Consider the following 26,357-nt stretch of genomic DNA (forward strand, 5'->3'; position numbering starts at 1 on the left):
TACCTTATTAATCTCTTTATTCGTTGGTTAAAATGTAATGCCATACAGTTCTTAACAATTACTGACTGAAAAAAAATTATCTGCATAAAACAGAAGCAAAACTGAAGGAGACTAATTAAAAAAGCCATCTTGCTTCAACTTTTGAAACTATTACATACAGAATAATATACATATTTACATTACAAGTATATTATATAAATATAATATATATGTAATCTTGTAACCACAATAAATATCAAGGTCTTTTTTAGGCACACAGCATAGAAAAAAATGCAGAATCTGCACAATCCTTAAGATTCTTGGAGTGACTCACTCTAACATTGTTTTCACACTGAAAAAGCAAATATTTTACACAAAATATACAGCCACAGTTTACGCAGTCCCCAGTGAACAGGGAATCTTTGATCGCCTTCCTATAAGTCTACTCCTTGATTTTCTAATACTATTGCTCTATACAGCTATTACATAAGAAAATAGTTTGCAAGTTTGTTTTTTACTCAGTTAATAGCCTAATTAATTATCAGTGCTAATAAAATAAGTACAGCATATCTACATAAGGTATATACAGGTGTTTACACAAACACAGGTTTGGTGAACTACTACTGAGCTCACCAATTAATACTCGGGAGTCAACCTGAAATTCAGGAGAAAAAAATTGATTTTCAATGATATAACCTCAGAAATATTTCATCATTTGAGTGAGACCTGGGCTTCAGAAATAGAAAGCTTTTAATTTAGAAGTTAATTTAAAAATCAAATTCTCGGCTATGCTGGCAGATGTAGGCTGCCATTGCATTTGAATGTTTCCTTCAGTGCAAATAAAAACAGAATTTTCTCAACCAGTACGTACTGTCATGACATTTTAAAGACTGTCACTGTGGAGCACCTGAGATCGCACCCTAGCAAGTGACGCTGACCACTTCTCACAGCAGAACTGTGATCAGTGAGAGAAGAAACACAGCACTTTTTTTGTTCTGTGGTTACAAATCAGACTCTGGCATGTCAGGCATATCTGCCATTAGATAGCCAATACCGTAACGCCCGTTTGGAGCTGTGTCCAGAGTCGGTGAGCCAGTCTGTTTTCGATATATGTTTTTGCCGAAATTTGGAGATGGAACTTCACTTGGACTCTTCCCATGAATCAGACTTGTATTATCTCCCTCCAGGTTAACAGGTTCCTTTATTATCCGACCTCTTTTGTAGGATACAGATGCCAAACTACCAGAACTGTCATCAATAAGGTTGCAGTGGCGTACCATGAAGACTATTGGGACTGGTAGTATGGCCAACACCATCAAAGATATACAGACAATCATTCCCCATGTTGGATAGCTGTGGAACTCTTCCATAGCCTGAGAAACACAACAGAAAAATGATTAATATATCTTTACCAGAAAAATAACAAAAACCTGCAGTCCTCATTGAGGTCTGCAGTTTTCAAGCAGAAAACTCCACGGCACTCACAGTGTGGGCACCACTACAGATGTCAGTTTTGAAGAGTCATGGAGATGTAGGATTGCTATCTTTCAGCCAGTGAGCAGGACTAAAACACTGTTGAACAGTTTTTGAGAGCACTTCAGCAGCACACAAATGAAGATTTTCACTTTAGGCTTTCTGCTACATTTCTCTGTAGCTGCCTGATCCTTTAAAGGACGTCCAGAACAAGTGTGCAGTGGTTATCTGTAACTATGCTTGGAAAATTAGCCCCTGTTCCGTAGGCTAATAGGTGGTCTAGACAGGAGCCATCTCAGTTATTACACTTTGCATAAACATCAGAGAAACTGTAATGCTGGGCACTACTATACCCCCCACCTCTACTGCATCCAGGCATCAACGGCCAACAGGCTCCGTTTGCCTAAGTTTGTATGTGGAAAGGAATGGTATTCTAAGGTATCTCTCTCTCTGATTTTTGAGGGCAAGACTCAAATGTGACAAGAGCATTTTTCTGAGAATCATGTAGCTGTCTGGATAGATGCAGGCATACTATCTATCAATAGTAAAGCCAACCTCCTGTGTTTATCCTTTACCTGTCTTTGCTGTGACTTCTTCCCCGGCTAATTTGGGAAAGTTTCGTTAGATGAATGTCTCCGACATTTTCTCTCTGTCCATTTTGCATAAAAAGCCTGTAGAAACAGCTGAGGGCTCATGGGCCTACAACTAGCTGAAGTCTTCAGAGTTCCCTTGACTAAAATCTCGTTTTGAAGTCGAAGCTCAGAACTGTCTTGCCACTCACCCAGACAAGTTCTTATCAGAGCCAGGTTTTAATACAGCTGCTACACTGTGATATGCGTTCCCAAAGGGAAAAAATTTTGACACATAAAAAGCCTGATGTGATATCTGAAATGATTTATGCAGTTATCATCTGTTTTCTGCAGTAAAATAAGACTTAATGAATGTGAACAACCTCTCCCATGATTATGAATTTCTTTATCATATATTAGGAAATAAGTCACCCAGAGCATACAGGTTTGTGTCAATCAGTTATATTTTAAAGCAGAACTACTTAAAATTAAAAAACTGTTGGTTTTATATCAAAGTTACTTGAGATAAAAGCAATCATGTCATTATTTATGCTGATCTTGAATTTCTAATTGTGATTTTTTTGTCTGCTCATGTGCTTCAAATGCTTCAGATATGATCACAATGATGATGATGACGGTATCATACATAAATACAAACCCTACATATACACATACATACTATATACATACCGTATCTTCAATCCAAGCATTGTAACCAGGAGGACTCAATCCCATTTGGACAATGCTAGCTACCAGCAAACATAACAATACAAAGGGTGAAACATACTTCCACATGTAGTAATAATACTGGCTTGGAGAAAACCCCAGCATATCTTTCAGGTCCTCCATAAATCTGTGAACGGATTAAAATGTTATTGTTAGTATAGACAATGAGATTTTGAGCACTGTAATCGATACATAGCACCCAGCCGGAGGGAATCAACACACTGGAAAAAATGTGCATATAGAAATAGTTGTAGTTTAAATTACTTGATGGGCTTAAAAATAGAGCTTATACTAGTAGTTCAGACTACACAAACAAAAGGAATCCTTGCACAGTACAATGATTTAGTAAACTGCTATCTGGACTGTGCTGGAAGATATTTAAACTCACTTTCCTTTTAGAAGATTCTTTTTCACATTTTCTTGTATTGTCTACTGGGTTGTTAACCAGCACATCTTACAGATTGTACAATATTAATTTTGAACCCACACACGTGCTGCAGTCTAAAAAACCAACTTTATGCATAAGCTATGGTTTGCATCATATAAGCTGCTGAAATTAAACTCTGCCAAGCTATAAAACTGCCTCCTTTCTCCACAAAATTTTAAGTTAAGACATGAACAAAACTCCTATTTTTGTACTCATGATGGAGTACATGGTTCCAGAGCCAGCAGAAACAGAGAATGATTTTAGAAATAATTCTTTTGGAGTGTGCGCAAGCAATGATTGTTTAACTCCCTTGTGGTCTCACTCCCTTTTGAAATGTGCATCTCAAAAAAGCTCTTATAGAAGGATGTTTTCCAAGCAGTTATGTATGTGAAGCTTCTGTCATGTAAACTCAGAAAAAGATTCTAACTGCACAGCTTGAGGCATTCTATTATTTGTTTACACTGAAATAAAACACATCATTAAAAGGAAGCTGAATTTTAAAATGAATTATGCCCTCTATAGGTAGCCTTCTCTTTCTGAGATCTCCAATTCTTCTACCACTTGAACATGAATCTGTTATCCTTACTTTAAAGTAGTCTTCCATTGTCTCCATCCTACTCATCCTCTTCTAAAAGTCTCCTTTAGCTGAAGCTCCTTATAGCACTGATTCCAGTGTGGGAGATTTTCCTTCTTGGCTACAGAAATTCACATGTTGTCTCTTTTCTATAGCACCCTTTGGACGCTGTGCTTTGTTTTTCTACTATCTGATCAAAGACTTTATGTCTAATAATTAGACATTTATACAGAACTTTATCTACAGGGAACCCTTGGTACTATCACAGCCAATGGCAGCCTCAACCTGAGGCTGTTGATGTTGACAGTTTTTGCAAACTGAATTGCTATGTTTCTGCAGAAACCTACATCAGAAGAAATACTAGGAATACTGCAGAGGGAATACTCAGGTGGTCATTATAAATGAGAAACTTGGCTGTTAACTTTTCACTGTATCTTGTCAGAGCCCCTTCTGAAAACATAAATTGCCTGCACTGTGAGTCATAAGCAAAGGATTACCATATTTTAGCTATGCCTAAACATGAACCTTGTCACAGGTCAGCTGCTGACTTTTGGCATATCTACTTCCATTCACAGTGTAGCGTGGACATTACCAACCTTATAACCAGGTCATCTTATGGCTGCGAATATAAAATAATCTATGTGGTGTTTTTATATCTAAATGATCAGTTGTAGGATTATACATGTGGTCCAAGTTGGAATTCTCCCTGAGCAAGCAAGCAGACCAAGTACTACTTGCACAGACCAGAAACAATGTCAGAAAACCATAAAATTAAATTTTCTTTTAGTTTTGTTTCATTGTGATAAATGATTGGCTGATTACTCAGATCAGACAAGTGAAAAGTCAAATGAAACCCCACTCATTCTATGTCACACTTTTTCTTCATGCAAAGGAATTACAAACATTTTAATTACTACAACATGTTAGTACAGCATGTTCTGTTTAACCTGTGCATGGCACAAGTTATTTTTTATACAAACCCTTCTATTCCTTAAGCATGGCATATACTGATCTCACTTATTGAACACATTCTGCTGATTTTAGACATGAAATGAATTGAACCAGAATTTAAAAAAAGGGATTTATGGTCATTCCTCTTCATCCATCCCCAACAGTCACTTGACTTCATTGTCAGCTGTGCTGCTTCCAAGTAAGCTTTGACCCTGTTTTTGCTGTCATCTCCTCTCTCACAACTAATGCAAAGAAAAATTAATTGCTATAACGCCCCAAACTCAATTTAGTTCTTAAATTGAAACTTTTTATTTTACTGCCATTAGAGCTTGCTTTGTTTCTTTCTCAGGCTGCCTGAATACTGCATTGAAATACTCATCCTCATCTGTTGCTTAGACCATGGTTATTTCTGAAATCTTCTTGATATCTTTGTTAATACAAATTCCCTAAACTTTTCTATCTAGCCTCCTTTCTAAATTTCTAATTTTGTCTCTTTTACTGCATTCTCTTTTTTTGGACCACTTCCAATTTTTCTTTGGGTTTCAGTACACTGCTCTGATGTAGTGTATGTATCTTGCTCCAAACCTGTTCTTAGTAACAGACTAGATTCTGGACCAGATTGACATGCTTTCTAATTACTTGTATTCCTGTGTAAAATGCAGATGCTTCATACACTATAATTAAAATAGTAATAATTATTGTAAAGAATGGTGTTGGTATGGACAGGGAGATACATTTCCTTCACTTACTTGTCTATTCCATAAATTCGGATGACTGCAATATTCTCCAAAATGACCACGATCAGCAGGGGCAGAGTAGCTGAGTAGTCATCAAACATTGTCACAAAATAATTTCCAGAGCGCTGCACAAAGATCAGGCCAATAAAAAATGCTACCAAGCAGCAGATGACTGGAATAAAGGACAGAAATGTGAGCTATAACTACAACAAAGTTCCACAGACAAGGAGGAACTAACGCATTATTTCATAAAAGTCAAGTCGGTACCATTCTAATGTTCAGGGGCTCTCAATTTTAAGAATATTAGTTATCCTACCTCTTTCCTACAAAACAGAGAATTATGAAATTAGAATTACTAGAATCACCATATCACAGCAGTCCTGATTAAGAGATTAATCAGGTGACTATTTCTCACTAAACGTAACGTAAATGCAGAGATAAAATAAACCAGTAGGCAAAACGTCACACATCATGTTAACTGGTCACCAGCTCAACTTTTGGAATTCAGAAGTGAAAAGAACTTAGAAGTGAAAATATGGGGAAAAAAATAATATGAAGAAGTTTCTATGATTCTAAAAAGACTATGATTCTAAAAAATACAAAGGCTGAATAGACTGCTCCTAGAAGATCATTAATGGCATAAAGGTCTATTAGATCTGTCTAAATGTATTTGTCCATTAAGCAACATTTCTGTCCCTTCTTTAGGGACAACCCAAAATATATTTATTTCTTGAATGGCTGACCCTGCATAATGGATCTCAATATAATTTTCTCCAACTAAATTTGTCAGCAACAGGACTTAAAGCTTAAGTAAGTCAAATTTCAATAAATCATGGAATCAGTTGTAGGCTGAGCATCAGTAAGACTGATTCTTACAGTTGTAAGTGCTCTTTTTTTTTTTCTCACAGGGAACTTAGGCTAAGGATGCATCTAAGTAGTCCAAAATTAGGTGAAATTAATCTGGGTCAAAACATAAAATATCTTTACAGAATGCACCCACTGCATGAATGTAAGACAATAACACTGTTTCAAATACTATGGTAGAAGTCTTGAACCTTGTAGGAACTACTACTATAATGTCTTTATGGACTTTCCACCACTCAGCATGAGGCATTGTTGAATGCAAAACAAATTTAAGCATTTGAGTTGGTTTCTCTGAACTTGAAGAGTTGCAAATGTACTTACAATTCTGTAAAAGTTGAAAGTTTCTGTCTTGTAAGCACAAAATCTATTGCAGCTATAATCCTTCTTAAATACCACTAGTACTGCATGAAAAATAATCCAGATATTGCAATTTTTTTCAGTTAATTAACAGAACAGCACATCAAGTTGTAATCTTTTGAGTACAACTGAGTTTAACTAAAATCATGCATGCACACCACTTTAAAAAGTTACAAGAGAAAGACAGTTCTTGAATGTTTATTTATCTTAATTTTTTTTTTGTCTAACAGAGTAACAAGGAATTACTGTAAAATGCTCCATTACTCCAGTGTAATGACTATAAATCATGGTACTTGCACACATACTTAGGAAGAACAGCTAATTTCTAATTGTTGCACTGATTATTCAGCAAGAAGTTAAAACCTAATTAAAAAAAAAAATCAAACAGACCAAAAAGGGCTCAATAACTTAGGACTTCTGAAAAATCAATTGATTTATCTTTTTTTAAGAATTTGATTTTTTTACCTATCAAATATTACTTGTTATCTCAGTAAAGTAAGGAAAGCAACTGGGGAAAAAAGCAGTTGCTCTGCTGCATCAGGGGTTAACTCTCATAAAATGTATTATTATTTCTCTCATAGAGTTTATTATTTTCTTCATAGAGTTAGCCAATGTTAAAGCACCATTTTTGAAAATTTATTTTCTATCCCACCTTTCATAGGCATTGATAGGAAAGCTAAATTTATGCATAACACACCAAATCTCTTGCAGCTGTCCTGAAGGTTTTCAGAAACCTAACTTTCACACCTTTGCTGGTGCTTTATATAAAAAAGAGAAATCCCTACAAGTCAAGGCTACGTGAACATGCTACACCTCAAATAACTTACGGCATTTAAGTAATAAAAAAACCCCAAACAAGTAACTTAGGGCATTTAAGTAATAAAAAAAACTCCAAACAAATAACTTAGGGCACTTAAGTAATAAAAAAAACCCAAACAAAACAACTAGACGTCTTGTTTAAGACTTTATAAACATTTAACAGGGAAAAGTATGTTTCTCTAGAGAGTTACTGTACTGATTTTAGCATAATAAAAATCTCATTATAAATTAAGATTTCATCTGGCCTACTCAGGAATAATTTGTAATGTATTTTCACTCTTCCCTTTTCCTTTGTTTCTCCAATGTGTGACACAGGATGGAATGGAAAGCATTCTGAAAGAGCCCAAAAGGACTGACCATACTGAAACTTGTAACAGAAACTGAATTACAATTTAAGTTTTAGGGTGTTTATGCTACTATAACATTCAGGAAAAGGTTTTATTGGCAGATATTAATGTGCCTGTGCATGCAAATACAGTCTGGAACACAGTGATTTACTGCTCTGTAAACCTTCCTGTCCAAAAAAAAAAAAAAAAAAATATTAACAGTGCCAAAAAAATTTCGTTTACTGCTCTATGGAAAAAAAGTTTGTGTAACTCACCAGTAAGAATTTCTTTCCTGACCTTGAAGGTATCAACAATGGGCGTGATAATGCCTTCAATGGTTCCAAACATACTTCCAAGTCCCAAATTTACTAACATGAGAAAGAACATGACTGACCAGAAGGGAGAAGCAGGGAAGTGGGTCATTGCTTCTGTAAATGCAATAAAAGCTAAACCAGTTCCTTGAACTGCCTGTCAGTGAGGAAAAAAAAAATTTCTCATTAATCATGAATTTATTTTTGGTTTTTTGGTAGTGTGACAGTCTGACAAGTCTGACTTTGTGTTCATATGGTGTCATTGATTGCCTCTTGAAGGCAGAGAGGGAAATTGCTATCTAATACATAATTCTCCCAACTAGTATTATTTACTGAAACAAGAGAATTTGTAAGCTGATTAGCATTAACACATTTGTTTCATACAATCATAGACTATGAGGCTTGAAGGTGTCTCATGGATCATCTGGTCAAAATTTTCTTGGCAAAAGCAGTCTAAACAAGATGGTCCAGCACCCTGTACAGCTGAATCTTAAAAATGTCCCATGACATGGAAAGCACCACATCCACTGAGAGGTTAGTCCAAGGGCTGACTGCGCTCATTATGAAGAATTTTCCTCTCTTGTCCAATCAGAACTTCCTTCTCTCCTTCACTGATAATTTTGCATGACAGCTACCATATAGGACTGTTACAAAATACACTCTGTATTCTCCAGTAAGCATGTAAAGGATTTAATTTCTGTATTTTTCTTTCAAATTTAAACAGTGGTCACAGTGTAGAAACCTTAGAAGTCTAAGTCACCAATTTTATATTTTATCTTCAGATGCCTGTGCAACTATATAGAAGCCAGTGTTTCAATCTGCAATTGCCTCTCTAAAGTTAGAAAACTATAATTTCTGTTACAGATTTGGCTTACTGTAAGGTTTCAAAACAGGATGACACTCATTAAACAACTACCGAATAAGTAGATAATAATTTTTCAGTTTTAGTGAAGTAGTATTTATACCTGATAATTGTATCTTAACACTAGAATATCTTGCAGTCTGAGACACTGAATAGGTAACACCTCTGTTTAGTCTTTGAAAAACCCTCATGCTCAGTTCTTCTGAAAAACAGAGCTTAAAAAACTTATCACCTTCTGAGAAGAATGATATAATGATCAAAATGTATTATAAATTAGTGAAGACTATATTAAGACATCAGGCCAAAAAGTCCTCAAGTGAGCTGGAATGCAACCATGTTTCCATCCAGGTCTTTATAGGTGCATGGCTCACAGGTACACTGTACTGATACTCCACGTAGGTACATGTCACAGCTTTCTTCAGGCTTACAAATATTCATTTCTTCCTAATCTCTTTATTCAAGACTTAATCTCACCTTGTCAAGTTCATCTTCAATTTGACAAGATTTTAGACCAAGAGAATCAAACTGTTCTTCTTTGACTTTCTGTATAATGTCATAAACTAAATTGTAATCTTCTGCCGTAATGCTTGAGAAATTGATATGATGTGGGATCATATCTTGGCTGAGATTGCCCATTTTCAGAAGTTTTAAAATCTTTTCTGAATTTCTGTAAAACACAATAGAACAGAGAGAACAAACTCAGTGGCCTGTGTTAATTCATAAACGAAATAAACCGTAAAAATAATTTTTAAAAAAGAAATGGATATTCATACTGGGTAACACATTTTTCATTTATGATATTGGCTTTGAAGCCCAGAACTGCAAACACCACCAAAGTTGCCAGCACAGAAGTGAAAAAATTGATGAAGGACACCAGTACAGCATCAAAATGGCAGTTGTTGTCTCTCTTGTTGTAGCTTGAAAAGGCAATGACTCCACCAAATCCAAGCCCTAAGGCAAAGAACACCTGAGTAGCAGCTTCTCTCCAGACCTTGGGCTCCAGCATTATTTCAAGCTGTTTGAAATTAGATATAATATATGTCAGCTATAAAATGCATTTCTATTATATGAAAAAAACAACAGAATAAACACTACATCATAAAAAATGCTAATACTCCACTACAACCGTATTTCCATTATGATAAAATGAAAGCTGAATGCAATCCCTGAAGTTGGCAAACTTATGGGCCAGAATTTCTACTTTTTTATATTATCTAAACATCGAGGAGAAACATGCTATACATATGTTCCAAACAACAAGACACTACTGGAGCTATCTAACTGAAATATCAGCTAGTTATACTGAGAAATAAGAGAGATTTTTTTTTTACAATACTTTTTTATTTACAGTATATGTACTGAATTCTGTTAGACTTAAGATGTATTTTAGATTGATCAACCCTTTTAAGAGATGCAATGAGTATGATTAAAGTTGCCTTGCTTTTCAAATGAACAAAAAGAAGGTGAACATGAGATACACATGCTTATATGGAATTCTATTACATGCAAATAAGTAAAGCAAAACGAAATACATGAAATGAACACTTGCCACCACAAGCTGTATAGTCCCTGAGTCAAATCTCTTAAGTCAGATGCCTTGAACTTAACCCTTTGTTAAATGGGTCATGTATTACAGGGGCAACTAAGTCTTTTATCAAAAAAATTAACAGTATTGCTCACTCAGATCAACTGCATTGCTCAAAAAAAACCCCACTTTTTAAAAAAGTTATGAGTCATCATCTATCTCAAATTCTTCTAGATACTGATTCACAAAAAAGAATTAAAGAAGAACATGTCAAATTTAAACATCAGATTTGCTCAAGCTGAATCAGGGCCTCTATTATTGCAAGACTTTTATTTTCTTTAAGCCCTAGGTTTATTCATAGAAATAAAACCGAAAAGCATCAGCATAGATGCCAGAATTATCAGACTGACTGTCTTACTCTGAGGAGAAAGAAATCTGCTATTGTTACAACATTTTAGATAAAATGTCTGTTTCCCACAGAGATGTAATATTTATTATAGATAAGCAGCAGAAAGCTTCTTTATTCACTTATATATAGCTGAAATACAATAAAATTGGGAAAAGGTGTTTATGAGAATAAACATATTCCTGGCTTACAATTTAGATTATAATTACAATGCACAAGTGGCTACTGCATGTAGTTCTAACTCAGGCACTGTCATGCCAGAGCTTTCCCACCAGAGGGAGACCAAGGAACACTCTCAACTGTAACAAATCTCTAATTGCTTGAAACACCAAAACCCTACTCACTTCCTATAATATATCCTTTGGTACCATCAGAAGTAGTGTGTATTCAGACACATGTAGCCCAGGCTTTCAAAATTAACTCTAGACTGATTTGCTACTAGGTATTGTATGTGAAATTTTGGAGTCTCTGTACTTCAGCTTCATATAATCCCACAGTTTAACTGCAGTAGTTAAATGGGCTTTTCACATACCTTTCTTTAGGTTTTCCATTAATTTTCTTATTTAGAATTTCTGCTTTGTTTAACAGCCATGCCAAACAGAGAAATTCTCCCCTTCTGCATTAGTCTTGCACTCTCACACCTGCACCAATGTGTGCCAATCCTCTCCCACTGATGGGAATTTGCTGCAATTGTCTGAGCTCAAAATGTGGCCATTTGTTCAGCTAATTGGGCCAAAAAGATGCTTCTCCCTCTCACATGTATCTACCTGGATAATTTTCATGCTAGATTGGTTTAGCATTCCTTTTTAGAGGCTGGATGCCCAAATAAAGTGTTAGCACAGTGGATTGAATGAAACAACAGGTGTGGGAGTCTGAATTTCTTCAGGTAGTCTCCTATGAACCTACAGTCCAAATTAATGCTCAAGTACAAAAACTTATAATGGAAATATTTTGTAAGGTTTATATTCACATATAATACATATCACATAGAGGCCTCCTATCTTCAAATTTAAACCACAAATTAAATTTTGATACAAAAACTGTCAGAAGAAATTAAGAACCATTTTTCTTTTGATATCATTTAAATGAACAGTTGAAGCATTTATACAAATTAAGTATAATGTAACCATAAAGTAAACACCAGCTGCAACTTTTTTTTTAAGTATAACTCATGAAGTAGTGAATACTGAAGAGGTGTTGGTATCCAAGGGCAGTTTTTATATTTATTTTCCCTCAGTATCTAGTGGTACTTCTCCAGCCAAAGGAATTATTAACACTGAGGCTGAGAAACCAAATTGTATCCTATAGAGGTCTGTATTTCACCTTTGCTTTAGACTTTCTCTCGTTAGTAGGCATTACATTTCCCTCTTCCTCAGGTTTCTCAAATTTGCCTGAGCAGCCTGCAAGTTTCTGCACAAGCATGACTCTCTAAAGTGGTGACAGTGAATGAAGTGGAACATGACTGCATCAATGTGAGAGACGACAAAGGTCATTTTTATAGGATGACAGTTCTCCAGACTCAAAACACCTGGAATCAAAACAACTGACAACACCCTGTCATCTGGCATTAGCCACTATGTGCATTGATTTTGATTATCTTACTATTTAGCTTTCATTTTTGAAATAATAGTCCTGTTTTTCTCAGCTATATTGTGAAGTGGACTTGTTGGAAAGTCCATTTCAAAATACAATATGAAGCCCAGACTTATTCATTCCTGAGTATGGCTCTGACTATTTAAACACGCTGCTCCTATAGTATAGATGTAGTTGCAAGCATTTGAGATAGGTGTGGGTAGTATTTAGATCTTCAACCTGAACAGTGATTCATAACACTCTTATCACCTCCATAGTTAGAAAACCTAAAGCTATGTAAGGCACGTTCCTGGCAAAAATATTTGCAGTAAAAAAAAAATATGCTTAGAACTGCTGCTATCTTGGCAAGTCATAAGAAAATTGATAAGGAAAGCTGAGTGGCAAGTACTTACAACAACTTCACTGTTAAATACAGGTCACCTGTACTTTGGGCTACTATGTAAACAGCTTTAAGTTTTTTCTAAAAAGGAGGGAAAAAACCCACTCTTTTCCAAAAGGGACAAGTTAATTATTCATGCCATGATAAAAGTGCAAAGTAAGGCACTGACAACCCAGAACTAGACATTTCAATATTAGAAAATGGCAAACTTCTCTTTTCAGTATTTAAAGCTCTCTAAACTTCCTGAATCCTCTAAATTGCACTCTCAGTTGTTTAGCTTTGTAGAGATGTATAGCTCTGGGACCCCTCACCTAAGAGAGGTAACTCTACAGACCCTTGGAACACCTAGAGCCTTTGGACTTTAGGGCCTGGTATTGTGCCACTAAGATCAACAAAAATTTTGCAATTTAAGCAAACAGAAATACAGCCAAATGTTCTATGAAAACAATAAGCTTAAATGAGAGCATTCATAAATGGTCATATTGCCACTGAAACTTTAATACCCTGCAAACAGAAGTTAAGCACATACCTTAGGGGTGAACATGTGACGAATTCCATCCACTGACCCATTAAGGAGCAGTCCTCTGATCAGAAAGCATAAAAGTACCACATATGGAAAAAGGGAACTAAAATACATGATCTGAAATTCAAGAAGGCAAGAAAAAATGTAACATGACATTTACTACGTAGTTTATTTTCAATATGTTCATTCACTGCACAGTATCCTTTGGATATTTGACTAAATGGATGATCATATGGTCTAAGAAATATGCAGAACACTTCCCCTTCCCCTTGTCTCTGCAGAAGAAAGCAGAATCACATGATTGTAAAAGAAATTAAATTCTGTACTGTACAAAAGCAATACAACTGCCTGATGTATTTATCACTAACTGATAAAGAACCTCTGGACTTCCAGGGAAATTCAGTATTAATTCAATGAGATGAAAACAAAGACAGAAGTAAACTGTTGCAGAAATGCTTCTCTTTACAAAAGCACTTTGGCTACGGCAAAGGTATACAGCATGAATAGAAACTAATTTTGTCTTCAGAAGGAAAGGGGACAAGAATCAATAGGAAGTATGTAACCAATGAATTCAATCACATGCTTACTGTCAAAACAACAAAAATAGTAATCAAATATGATATTTCATTACCCATGACTGAAAAGAAAATTTATTCTGTAAAGCTTAGTAAAATGATTCTCTAGTTAAACTTGCTACTTATTTCTTTAACTGAAATGCCCCAAGGAGGTCACAGAAATTGCCACGTCAGTGCCAAACTTTTTAATAGCAAAGAATTTTGCTATTGGGACAAATTGCTTTTCCTTTGAAAATCCCACTGAGATCAACAGATCTAGTAAATCTTTCACCAGCAAATCCAGCTGGCTGCACGCAAAGGAAAGAAGACAAATTAACAGTACTCAGATGCAAAGGGATGGTAAATCATTAATCAAAAGAAACAATCCAGAATCCTGGAAAGCTGCTGTGTTCATGCCAGAAGCATGCATATGTGAATGCACTGCAGTCATACGTTGAGTACACATTGCAACTTATTTCCTTAGACACTCAAAACACAGAGACTTATGCGGCACAATAAAGCTGAGGTATGATTACAAGCAACATCTATGCTGATGAGAAGCAAAATGATTCTTCTTCAGATCTCAAGTCCCACTAAATAACTTCCATTTCCAATAAAATTGATAGAATTTTAATGCTTAACTACTAATATTCTTCTACTTGAGATTATACAAATGCAGGAGTGAGTCAAAGCACTTAACCTGCTCCTACAGATTTCATGAGAGTAAACAGACTGATGGTGAACAGAAATGTCCTGAAATGCCTCAAAATTAAACAATGACATGCAGGTAAACAGTATACTCACTTTGCCTGAAGACTGAATGCCTTTGATCATGGCTAAGCATACCATGACCCAAGCAGCCAGCAAGCAGATAGTCATCTTCCAATTTAAACCCCCACTCTCTGACAGAGAGCTGGAAATATTCAGTGCTTCTCTGTACCAGTAATAAGTGGTTGCAGAACTTTTTTCACACTCTGGCTCCACAACTGTCAAAGAGATGTTAGCAAGTAAAGAAAGGGTTCAGGAGAGATACTTCATAACAGTGTTCTATCACTTCTCAATATTTCCAATTGTGCCATCATCATTTATTAAAAAACTAAACTCAAAAACAGTGTTAAGATATTGTCTAAAAGAAAAAGTGACTGCTATCAGTGAAAGCTTCTGGGTAGATCTTTTAAAACACCCTTTTGGGACAATGTATTCCTCTGCATTATGGTTAAACCTACTCCAAGGCAGAATTTGTTTCTCACTTCAGAACTAAACAGTAGGCAGGCTTAGATGAAGACATATATTCCATTTATCACAAATAAAATTACATTTATCACAAATAAAATTACATTATCTTCATATGATACTATGAATTACATACTATGAAAACTACCTCTCTGCAATGAACACAAATTTGAAGATATATGGAAAATGAATTGTTGTGTCTCCTTTGATATGACACTCAAATAAACAGGGACTTAACTACCGTTACAAACAATGAAATAATAGCATAAGATACCAAAGTGATGAGAGAAGGAGAAAAGGAAATAAGTGGTTCCTACACAGATATATTTAATGAAAGTTGCTATGTATATTCCAGAAGTGATTCTTTGAATCATACTGTAATTCTGTTATAGTCATGTTACCAAACAGTTTAAGAAACTGTATGTATATAGACACGTAACACATAAACAGAAAGATTTCTTCAGAGAAAATATCTACTTAATAATCTTTATAAATTATTTATACCTAACAATCAACCATACATGTAAGCATGTCCTGAGTCAAGATAATCAATGGAAAAAAAGGGGAAAATACACTCTTTTTAACCTAACCTAACACAGATGACAGATCTTCAAATAACCTATTAAAAATGGTAAGATATTATCAAATATAATAGTTTTCTTTTTTTAAGCTTAATTCAGATGGCTTCCACTCAACTTAGGCTAATGCACTGTGTCTTAATATTTAAGAAGGATAAGAGCACATAAACAACCACTCCTTCTCAATTAATGGACAAGTAGCTTGTGGAATACATTCAGTTTGACTGTGTGTCAACATTTACAAGTACTATTTCTGAATAATAACTGAAGCAAACAACTCTGGAAAATACACTACTAAAAGGCACAACTTTTCAAACATCCCTGGTTGTTCTTTATTCAAGTGGTATATAAATCCACAGAGATAATTAAAAAAAATTTAGAATCTGAAAAAAAAAGGAAAAGAAGAAATAATTCATATTTCAATATGAATCTACTGTTATAAGATAACAAAACCCAAAGGACAAGGAACTTTTCATGATGTTATGGAATATGTCTGTAAGAGATTATCTCATTACAGCAAAACTCAAAGGACTGATTTTCTTATTTCTATTTACATAGATATTTAATTTACATAGAAAACAGTTCTCTTATAGGACACTTAAAAACACACAAATAGAACACTTTTGCGCACAAATATCTTCTTAAATTGTAGTTTTTCTCCTTTTTGTTTGAAAACCTCAAATTTTATATACTTTATATGATTTTTAAGAACCTTATGTTAACACAGACTTACAGGTATGAGATGCATTTTTAACTAAAGGACATTGGTCCCATGGTAATGGATGCTGAAAAGACTGTGAAAAGTAAAACAGGCTCCATCCAATAATGACATTGTAGTACAGGGCCACAAAGAAGCATACCTAGTAAGAAGGAAAAAAAAACAACCAAAAAGTTACATTTATGAAGCAAATAAAATAATCCCTGCTGAACTTCTGCATATTTCTGTACATCAGTCAATGAACCTGATTAATTAAATTTAGTTCTATCCAAGTAAATCAGAAGAAGAGAAGGACTTGTCCCCTTAAAGTACCTGACATTTTCTGAATTTTCACATTTCTCCATATTTATTTATTTATGTTACACCTATACTGTTACAGGCATTTTTCCTCCAGGAAGGTACTCTGTTCCACAGTTCCTAATTTCAAAAGAATCACAGAATACAAGTTGACTTACTTAACAGACACATATATGCCAAGAGTTTAAATGGATCGATTCGAGTTCTAAGATCTTCAAAAACACTGAAAACTGACCTTGATGCCCAGCTATAAATCAATGGGCTCTCCCTGCAGCAAAACAGGAAGTCTAAATCACAACATCTGCAAATCACAACAAAGCAAACAACACAGTGTTAAAAAACTTACTACGCAGCTTGCAAATCCAATTCCTCCAAGTTTGGGGCTGATATAATTCCACACACCAATACTCCCTCGACGGATCCTCTGCCCAACAGCAAGCTCCAAGAAAAAGAGTGGAATCCCTATTATCAGTAGCAAGATTAAGTATGGCACAAGATAGGCACCTATAAGGGGAACAAAGAATAAATCAGAGTAAATGGAAGAAGAGTCAGAACTTGGCAGAACAAATGTGAAAATTTCTAATAGCTTCAAATTTTGATTAGTGTCCTTCACTGCAAAACTTTTTTGATCATATGCAAGAATAATTTTAGCTGAACCTTGGTCATAAGTCTCGTAAGATATCAAAAATCCAAAGACACCTAATCTATAAAGCACTGTAACATGTTTGAGGCAAGCCTTTCTGCGAGATATTACTGAAATGAGTTATTTGTTTGAAATATTGGACATTCAATCAAACTTTTTAGAGATACAGAATCATCAGGAGCTAAATTAGCATTTCTTAGAAAACCTAGGAGCTTGACTTGTAACGGAGCAGCAAGACTGAATATAAAGGAAATATAGAAAACACTCTGTACACAACGTTCTGAGTGAGCTTCAATCATAAGAAGTTGCAGAAGGTATTTCTTGATTTCTCCATTTCTCAGATGCTCAAAAAGGGGATTTCATACTGTACATAATAATGATGCTACCCAGCTAAGCAAGAAAACTGTATCAGCCTGTTGCCACAAGGCTCCAGACAGAAAACAGAAACATGAGGTGGAAGCAAAATGGAGTATTGTAGATCTGTACCTTGCAGTACTCACCAACTCTCTTCTTCAAGTCATATTTGAAAATGCAACTGTAACTTCATCTTTACATAAACATATATATAAAAAGCAATTCCTCTTTTTTAAAGTCTTATTCCCAGGAACTGATCATACACAATTCTAACTTAAGGATGCATCTCCATTTATTTCAGGAAGCCTGAATACAAGCAAATATATTCATACACTAAGCACACTGACAAGTTCCAAGCCTAACTTCCTCCTTGGTGTTGTGGAGTATTTAGTACCAGAGCTAATAAAACATCCAGGCATGAGCATAAGCAACATGGCACCTGACTTTGTGTGGCTCTTACACTGCAATATAGACCACTGTGCTGGACAACTAACTCAAAGGCCTTAGAACTTCTGTTTGAAACTATTATAAGGCTAAGGGAAAACCTTTGAGAAGTGCAGACTGCAGCATGTTGAAGCAAGCTACAAAGCAAAGATCCAAAGACCTCAGAAGCTTAGATTCAGAGCTCCTAGCTTGTATAATCAATGTCTTCATCCTGTGATGAAAGAGAAGCTGAGCAAAGTTCAGAAACCATTTTGGCAGTCCTACTTCAAGTTCCCTCATCCAGGGTCAACTTTCTAGGGCTTTTTTAGGAATCTATCAAAATGCACTGGCATTTTCATACCCTTAGTGGGTAATTTATTTCATGCAATACAGTTTATGTTAGGAAAGCTAAACCTTCCTAGGATGTGCAGGAGGTCTCAGATGTTCTGGTAGCATTCATTCCCATTTAGGTCCACTTGCTATTTTGCTCCTCACGAAGTACACACTAATTGGACACCCCCCTTCCATTACAAAGATCTTATAAAGATATTAATTATGGATTAACTGCAGTCTTGAGTTTAAGACTAGGGGGGGAAAAGGAAGAAATAACATCTGAGAAAAATGGGAGCCCTGAAATGAGATGTTGACCACCTGGAATGAGTCCACAGGCACCAAGCTGGTCACAGGACAGCAAAACAGACCCGGGAAAGTTGGGGTTATTCAGTCTGGAGAAGAGAAGGCTCTGGAGAGACCTTACAGAACCTTACAGCAGTACTAAAGGGGGACCTAAAAAAGAGCTAGAGACCTTTAATAAGGGCTTGTAGTGACAGGATAAGGAGGAAGGGCCTTTAGATGAAGGAGGGTAGATTTAGATTGGATATCAGGAAGAAATTCCTTACTATAAGGTTGATTAGGCACTGGAACAGGTTGCCCAAGGAGGTTTTGAACTCCCCATCCCCAGAACTGTTATAGGCCAACTGGATGGAGTTTTGAGTAACCTGGTCTAGTGGAAGGTTCCTTGCCTATGGCAGGGCAGTTTGAACTAGATGATCTTTAAGGTCCCTTCCAAACCAAACCACTCTACGATTCTGTGAAAAACCACTGTTGCACCAGACAAAGAATATTGGTCTCATGTACCTCACAGTCTATAGGCTATGTTATCAATGAAGTAGCTCCATGATAATATGCTATGCAATGATACTGTCTGACAGTGTCTACTGAAGCAGTTTTAACTGAGGTAGCAGCTACATTCCTAATCAGTACTTTGGTGTCTCTTGCAGTTCATCCTCTACGTGCACATAATGGAAAGAATGCAAAGGACTTACTTCCCATTAAGAAAAGAGATAGAAAAAATAAATGTGAGGAAAGCTGAGGAAGAGAGCAACAACCACATTCAAAAATGAGGGAGACTATCTGTCTTAAAAATGTGTAACACAGAAACAATTAAATACCCCTGATTGACTCTCAAAATTTCTGCAACACAGAATTTACATTATAAGTGAGAAGCTTTGGCATCACTGTCTTTAAAAAATGTGCTCATACAATTAATTGACAGCCAACAGTACACAGGTGTTATATCATATAATGCTATTGTAAATTATACCTTAGATCTTAATTAGACAGATGTGCCATAGTTGAGCAGAGACAAACCTATACAGCTCAAAAAAATTGGGGCCTAGTGACTTACCCTGTATCCCACTGGATGACTGTACTAGAGCAGGAACTGAACCCAGCTCTTCAGTGTCCCAGTCCACAACCTTAATCACAAGGCTGCAAAGTTAAGCACACGTTTAAAGACTGGGCTGATGTGGGTGTTTTATGGTGCAGTATCAAATGTAAATTGCAAGATTTATCAGTTAGACTCTATTAAATGAGTTCAATAAATGTGGTGTTAAATCCACATTACATTAGACATGACAGCTCTGTAATTCAGTGGGTAGCCAAACAGCAGAGTTCACCTCTATACTGCTAGGTTTGTGCAAAGCACCTGAAGTGCTGGTTCTTCTGATTATTCAAACCTCCTGAGCTTCCTTCTGATCTTGTTCTTGTCGCCAAAATGGACACAATGGAAAATTGTGCACGTGTGAGTTTCAGTACAATTGAGCTTGGATATAGCTGGATTATACAGTTGTATCACAGCTGCAAAGGGCTTCTACGCCCACAGTCAACAGGAAACCACAGCATCTCTGGGCAAGTATTTTGCTGAAGTCTTCCCTTGAAGCTAGACATACTTTAAAGAACTCTAAGACATCCCAATTTCATCCTAAAAAAGAATCACTATGGAAACATCCCAGGATGTCTCTTGCCTGTGCATGAAACATGGGACCTTGCAGTTATAATACTGGACAAGGACCATTCTAATTTGAATTTGAATAATAAATTGGCCTTGAAAAGCATCCTACAGTCAGTTGTCTGCTACACCTATCAGCTAAGCTGCCTTCTGAATATTACAATTCTGTGTAGTTCAGGATCCCCAGGTCTCCACTCTACACTTGCAAAATTATTCAACTGTGAAGTCACTTTTGTTTTTGCCAGTTGTGATCTTAAACATTGGCTTCCATACGAAAAAAAAAATAATCTCAATAAGAAAAAAACCCCCTCATCCATCTTTACTAGAATGAATGACAAAGATATAAGAAATTTCACTAAGATTTCATGATTGTTAAAACTGTGCACTACATTGATTTCCTTATTTTTTTTATTTAATCAAGCACCAGAATGGGATATCTGGTAAACTGTCTTGAGATTACTACAAGGACTGCATTTGGCAATATTATTAACAGAAGCGGAAGAATGACCTTGGTTTTGATTTAGCTCTTAAAAATGCTCCAAAAAAATCATAAAATTACATGATTCATTAGTGATTAAAGAGTTAGAAAATACTTTCAAAAGCAGTAACCCAAGGCAACATAATCATTACCACCTTGATGCTACGGACGAATTTTCTTCTCCTAGCAATTCTTGCTGTAACGTGAAAAACTTATTAACTTTCCACATTTGCTTCAGCTGCTGCTGTGCTAGATTTTAATTAAGTGTCTGGTGTCTGATTTAATTCTCATTCAATCAAGGTAGTTTACTACTGTCTTGAAGAGTGATCCCAGCTCTTATCACTTACTAGACACTTTCTAACAGAAAGCAAGCAAGAAGCTGACATTCAGATGAGGATAAGCTGATTTTCAATGTCAAATACTTAAACTTTTGAAGTTATGACAAGCGAGCAACAAAACACTATAAATTAACAGTATACTAAGCTTCAGTGAGTAAAATTATTTACCTCCACAAAATGGAAACTGCTTTTGTCAGGAAAACTCTGATAAATGGTTTTATGTTTTATCTGTAGGTTTTTATCGGTATCCTGAGATATCACAGTCACTAGTTTCAGTTTCAGTATGTTCAAGTATCCTGAGATATCACAGTCTTCCTGTCACTAGTTTCAGTTTCAGTATGTTCAGGTGTGCCTGTTTACAGAACTGTGCTTAAAGGGTGAGTATCACCTTAGCCAAATCACCTCAATGAAGAATTACACTTGCAAAATAGAAACACGGTATTTTCAGTACACCGAAGCACAACTAAATTTTGAGTCTGATAATACTGAACTCAAAAAGATTATACTGTAGTTATCAGTGAACTCAAGGCACTGAATATAAATTACTGATCCAAAGCTACATAATAAAGCCTCTGAATCCATACTCGAGTGTTGGAGTACAAGGGAATATTTGCTTTGCTCCCATTTCTCTTTCATTAGTTCCTTGCTTCCAAGAGCACTGCAGAGGAAAAGTACAAATGCTGTGCTTTTTCATTAGACCACAGAACTTTAATGTCAATCTGTTGGTGTTTCAGTAAAAAATTCAGGCTAATTAACTGTAAAAACTCACAATGTGACTCTACCCAGATCAATCTTTTCAAAACATAATGACAGCATCATCTTCTACCATTTTTCCTATTTTGCTTACAATTTTTATCTATAATTGTTTAGTTCTTTTGACTTTTTACATCACAGAGATACTCAAAAAGACTTACCTTAAAAAAAAAAGGAAAAAAATCAGAAAAAATAAGTTAATGCTCACAAAAATGCAACACAAAATCTTTGGACATGTAGTACCTTGGAGACTCCTCACTTTTCTTCAAAGTAACACTTAGTCATTTTAGCAGAATAGCTAATGTATTTTGCTTTTGTTACTTCTAATTACGTAACAGTACCATTATATATCTGGTAACCCTAAAGGGAAAAGACAACCAAACAGAATAGACTTTAAATATTTTCTTTGTTTGAAAATAGTGAAAGGTGTGTAATCTCCTCTAGATGACAGTTAGGAGCAGCAGGAAATTGTAAATCTAGTTTGTCACTATTTATGAGCATCTTGGCAAGACTGAGCAGTTCATTTTTAAGGCTATCAAGCACAGGAAGCTGAGGCAGCTCTGAACCTATGTTATGCTAACAGAGGTTATGAAATTGTTATATAGGAACTGTGCTTATCTGAACAAACACACATATTCACCTTCATGGAGTAAAGGAGGAATAAACAAATCTTACAGTGCAAAAATGAAATTGAGCATACTCAGCTCCAGCATAAATTGTCTTTATCAAGAATTAAACAGCTTTTTAATCTGTTAGGCTGCAAAGAGTGGAAGAGGTGCCCTAAGTGCCAGATGGAGTCTGGGCATTGTCTGCCAGGGGTAAGAAGGGCCTGTGGTGAGGACAGAGAGATCTATAGTCAGTTCTTAAAACTTTACTGAATATCTTCAGCCCCTACTTCACAGAGCCTAAAACTCTTTTGCACCCTCCCTCTCAAAGTCAAGAAAACCAGTACCCTGGAGTGCTCTTAGCTGCTCCCAGACTCTTTTTTCCACTCGATACATTTGGCATTACAGTTACATCCCCAGTGTGGATCCAAGTATCTCCCAGCTGTATACCAGCCTTTTCTCTCACCTCTCCCAATAAACATTTTTCTGGGAAGAAGACAAGTGTGAAAGTCAGCAAAGAGCTTCCCAGTCTAGTTTTAACTTAGTTAACTACAAAAAATATCAGGTAATACTCTAAATATTTATGAGCTGCTATGAATTAAAGCAATGGGAGCAAGTGTTAAATAATCACAAGAAATAAACTGAAGGAAGTTGCTTTGGTTAAAACAGACCAGACCCAGAAACAGAGACTGTAAACATATCTACAGACATCAAAATTCTCACTGCAGCATAGTGCTACTCAAATTACTTTTAAAGATGGTATCACAGGTATCTCACTGAAGCAGTAGAAAGCTCTGGCATTAGGAGTGCCATTATACCACAGGCCACAGCCATAAAAAATACTAAATCTCTACTGAAAACAGGGTGGGAAACACACAATTTTTTTTCCACAAAATTCTTGAATAACATATGTATCTATTTGGGCTAACCTTGCTGTGTCTTATCTATCTTTATTTTACTGTTCTTGTCCCAGAAGTTTAAAAAAAGACAAAAATTGAGATTATTTCACAGTTAGGATTTGCCTTTTCTTTTACTGGTGGCTTTAGTATTGTAAGAAGAATGTGAAGGAAACTAATAAATAACTATGGTTTTTACTTCTTTTTTTGTTAAATTGGAACTGGATCTATTGGTTTACTACTTTTTAATATACTTCCTTCCCCTCACATGGTATTTTCCAGATATAAGTTCCTTAAACACAGGGAAGAAAATGAAGGTCTAAACTGAAGGTAGAGACCTAGTATACATTAGGAAAGTTTACCTTACACCAAGAGACTTCAACAGGTATTTATCAGCTTTATCAGCAGAAGATTACAGAACAGTTCTGACACTGATGTTTATATGGGTTACATAAAACCACTCCAATTTGACCTAGAAAACTTACTTGAAATATTATGTGTAGCAGAAAACAGAACCTCATTAAAAATGTGTGTAGGTTTTCTTACCATGTGCTTGAAGTTTTCACTCCCTCCCCCTATTCTTCTATGCACTTGTGACAATTACCTGTCCATCTGCACACACATACAGGCACCAATGTACTTTACATATTTCCAAGTTTTGTGTCACCTTCTCCATCTTGCATTATGATTAACTTGAAAACCAAGTAAGCTTCAGCTCTAATGATCAATTCCTTTTCTCTGTTGCTCAGAAGGCTGCCATTTGCTAAAATGGTGCAAAATTATTGTTAAAAGCCAAATACACTCTTGTCTCAGCATGTGCAGAAAACACTGTATCTCCACAGACTGTGCTATGCATCCAATTTGCTGCAATCACAGCATAGGAGAAAACACTTAACTACAATCTCAAGTGACATCATAGTTACTTTTTCAAATGTGATTAATAAAGTGTCATAATCCTTGAAGATTGGCTAGTTTACTGTTTCAGCGGTTTTGTTGTATTGGGTTTTTTTTGTTTGTTTTTTTGGTTTTTTTTTTCCTGAAATGCGAAATTATTAACTAACTTAATTTATTTATATTTGACCAGAATTAAATTTACCCCAACCGACAGAGTAACTTTAAAAGCGCCTGAGGGCATGAAACCAACAGCCCAAGGAACACACCAGTGGATCCCTTCTCTTGGTTCAAAGGAGAATCCAACTGGCTTGCAAAATTCCTGACTACATTAGACACAGACTATCAAAGGGACACAACTTCACAAAATAAACTGCTGTAGTCCATTGTCCCCGAGACTACTTCTTGACACCATACTTTAAATCAATCATTTAATGACTTTCTCTCCAGAATAAGAGAAAACAAAACTTAAATGATAGCAAAAAAAAAAAACCCAACAAACTACTAATATAAAAGAATTTAACTTTATCCTGAAGATAGAATATTTAAAAACATAAACTTAATTTTTAGTGCTTGAATTGAGAGAAAGCAAATAAAAAAATTACACTTTTATCATATTCTAAGCTCATTTCTATATTCCTCAATTACATCAGTTGTATCATTCGGCTTTTAAAAAAGCAGGAGTAGAATGCTATTCTTCATTTTGTGTACACATTCACTTTCTGTATCACAAAAAGTGACAGGTTTGTTTTTAATTCAGCTTAGTAATTAGCTGCAATAGAGTGTGCATTAATGTAGTATATTTGGGTATGGTATAGCATTGGATGGAATACTAATCCTGCATTCATAGAGGAAGGAAAGTTTCCAGCCTCATACTTCAAACTGCATTCAAGACCGCAGATGGTCAACTAAGAAACAGTTTGATGCCATTGTTTTAAGTGAAAGGTACCTTGTTATTTACAAAAATAGTGAACTGTCTAACAGCACAAAAACAGATCATCAGTAAAAAAACCAAACCAAACCAAAACAAAAACCCTACTTTTTCCCTCTCAGACTATTCTGAAGTTCTTGCCAGAAGTAAATCATGATCAAATGGTCAGGAGTTAAAATCAATCAGAAAGCTGTGAAACTTAGTACCACTAAATACTAAAAGATAAATGCTGCTTTGGTCTTTAAAGTGGATGTAGTTTTAATGCCTTGATTTACTGTCAAATTACTATAAAGAACACTTAAGCACAATAACCAGGTCCTAAACAATGCAACCTTCCATAATTATGTGTTATGGGTAGCCACTGGTTTGAGCAGCAGCTAAGGTTGTATCAAGAGCTTTCTACCCTAAAATGAGGAAATGGCCTCTTGGAAGGATCTGCTACTTACTTTAACAAATGCCTCTTTCTAAATAAAGAGGATGTGGGTTTTTCTTCATAGGCTCTAGCAAAAACGAAAAGAAAAACTTGACATGTTGGAGCAGGTTTGACTGTGGCTCTCTCTGCTAACTTTGAAATCTGAAAGGTTAGCATCATCATCTAGGTACAACCAGCTGTATCACAAAACTTACCTCCACCATTCTTCTGACACAGATAGGGGAATCGCCACACATTCCCCAATCCCACAGAAAATCCAACTTGTGCCAGAATATATTGGAGTTTGCTGTTCCAAGCAGGTCTTTCATCTTCTACATCTGAGCCCTCTTCAACATCTACATCTTTTTCTTCTGGATCCTCAACCATAAGTTCACTCTTCTTGAAGGCATCATCTGAAGAGTCCTCATTAGAGAGCAGGTCCTTAACTGACTCAATGACCTCATCATCTAGATCTCTTTTCACTACCTTGCTGTTCTTAGGCATTTGTAATTTGAAACAAACAGCAAGCAGATGACGTTCAGCTGAAACAGATGGACACTGA

The 26,357-nt window shown here is 35.7% G+C and overlaps 1 protein-coding gene across 1 annotated transcript; it reads right to left on the bottom strand.

Moving 5' to 3' along the window:
- On the bottom strand, positions 1-26,357 carry SLC6A15 (solute carrier family 6 member 15). The gene is made up of 11 exons (XM_005421576.2): positions 26,011-26,357; positions 17,128-17,285; positions 16,500-16,626; positions 14,760-14,941; positions 13,408-13,518; positions 9,749-9,990; positions 9,450-9,642; positions 8,078-8,270; positions 5,449-5,608; positions 2,712-2,874; positions 1-1,352 (listed from the first exon to the last, which is right to left on the bottom strand). The coding sequence occupies exons 1-11, from the start codon at positions 26,297-26,299 to the stop codon at positions 981-983; spliced, it is 2,190 nt and encodes a 729-aa protein (XP_005421633.1). The 5' UTR covers positions 26,300-26,357; the 3' UTR covers positions 1-980.

The sequence above is a fragment of the Geospiza fortis genome, unplaced genomic scaffold (assembly GCF_000277835.1).
Source record: "Geospiza fortis unplaced genomic scaffold, GeoFor_1.0 scaffold186, whole genome shotgun sequence".
Taxonomy (NCBI): Eukaryota; Metazoa; Chordata; class Aves; order Passeriformes; family Thraupidae; genus Geospiza; species Geospiza fortis.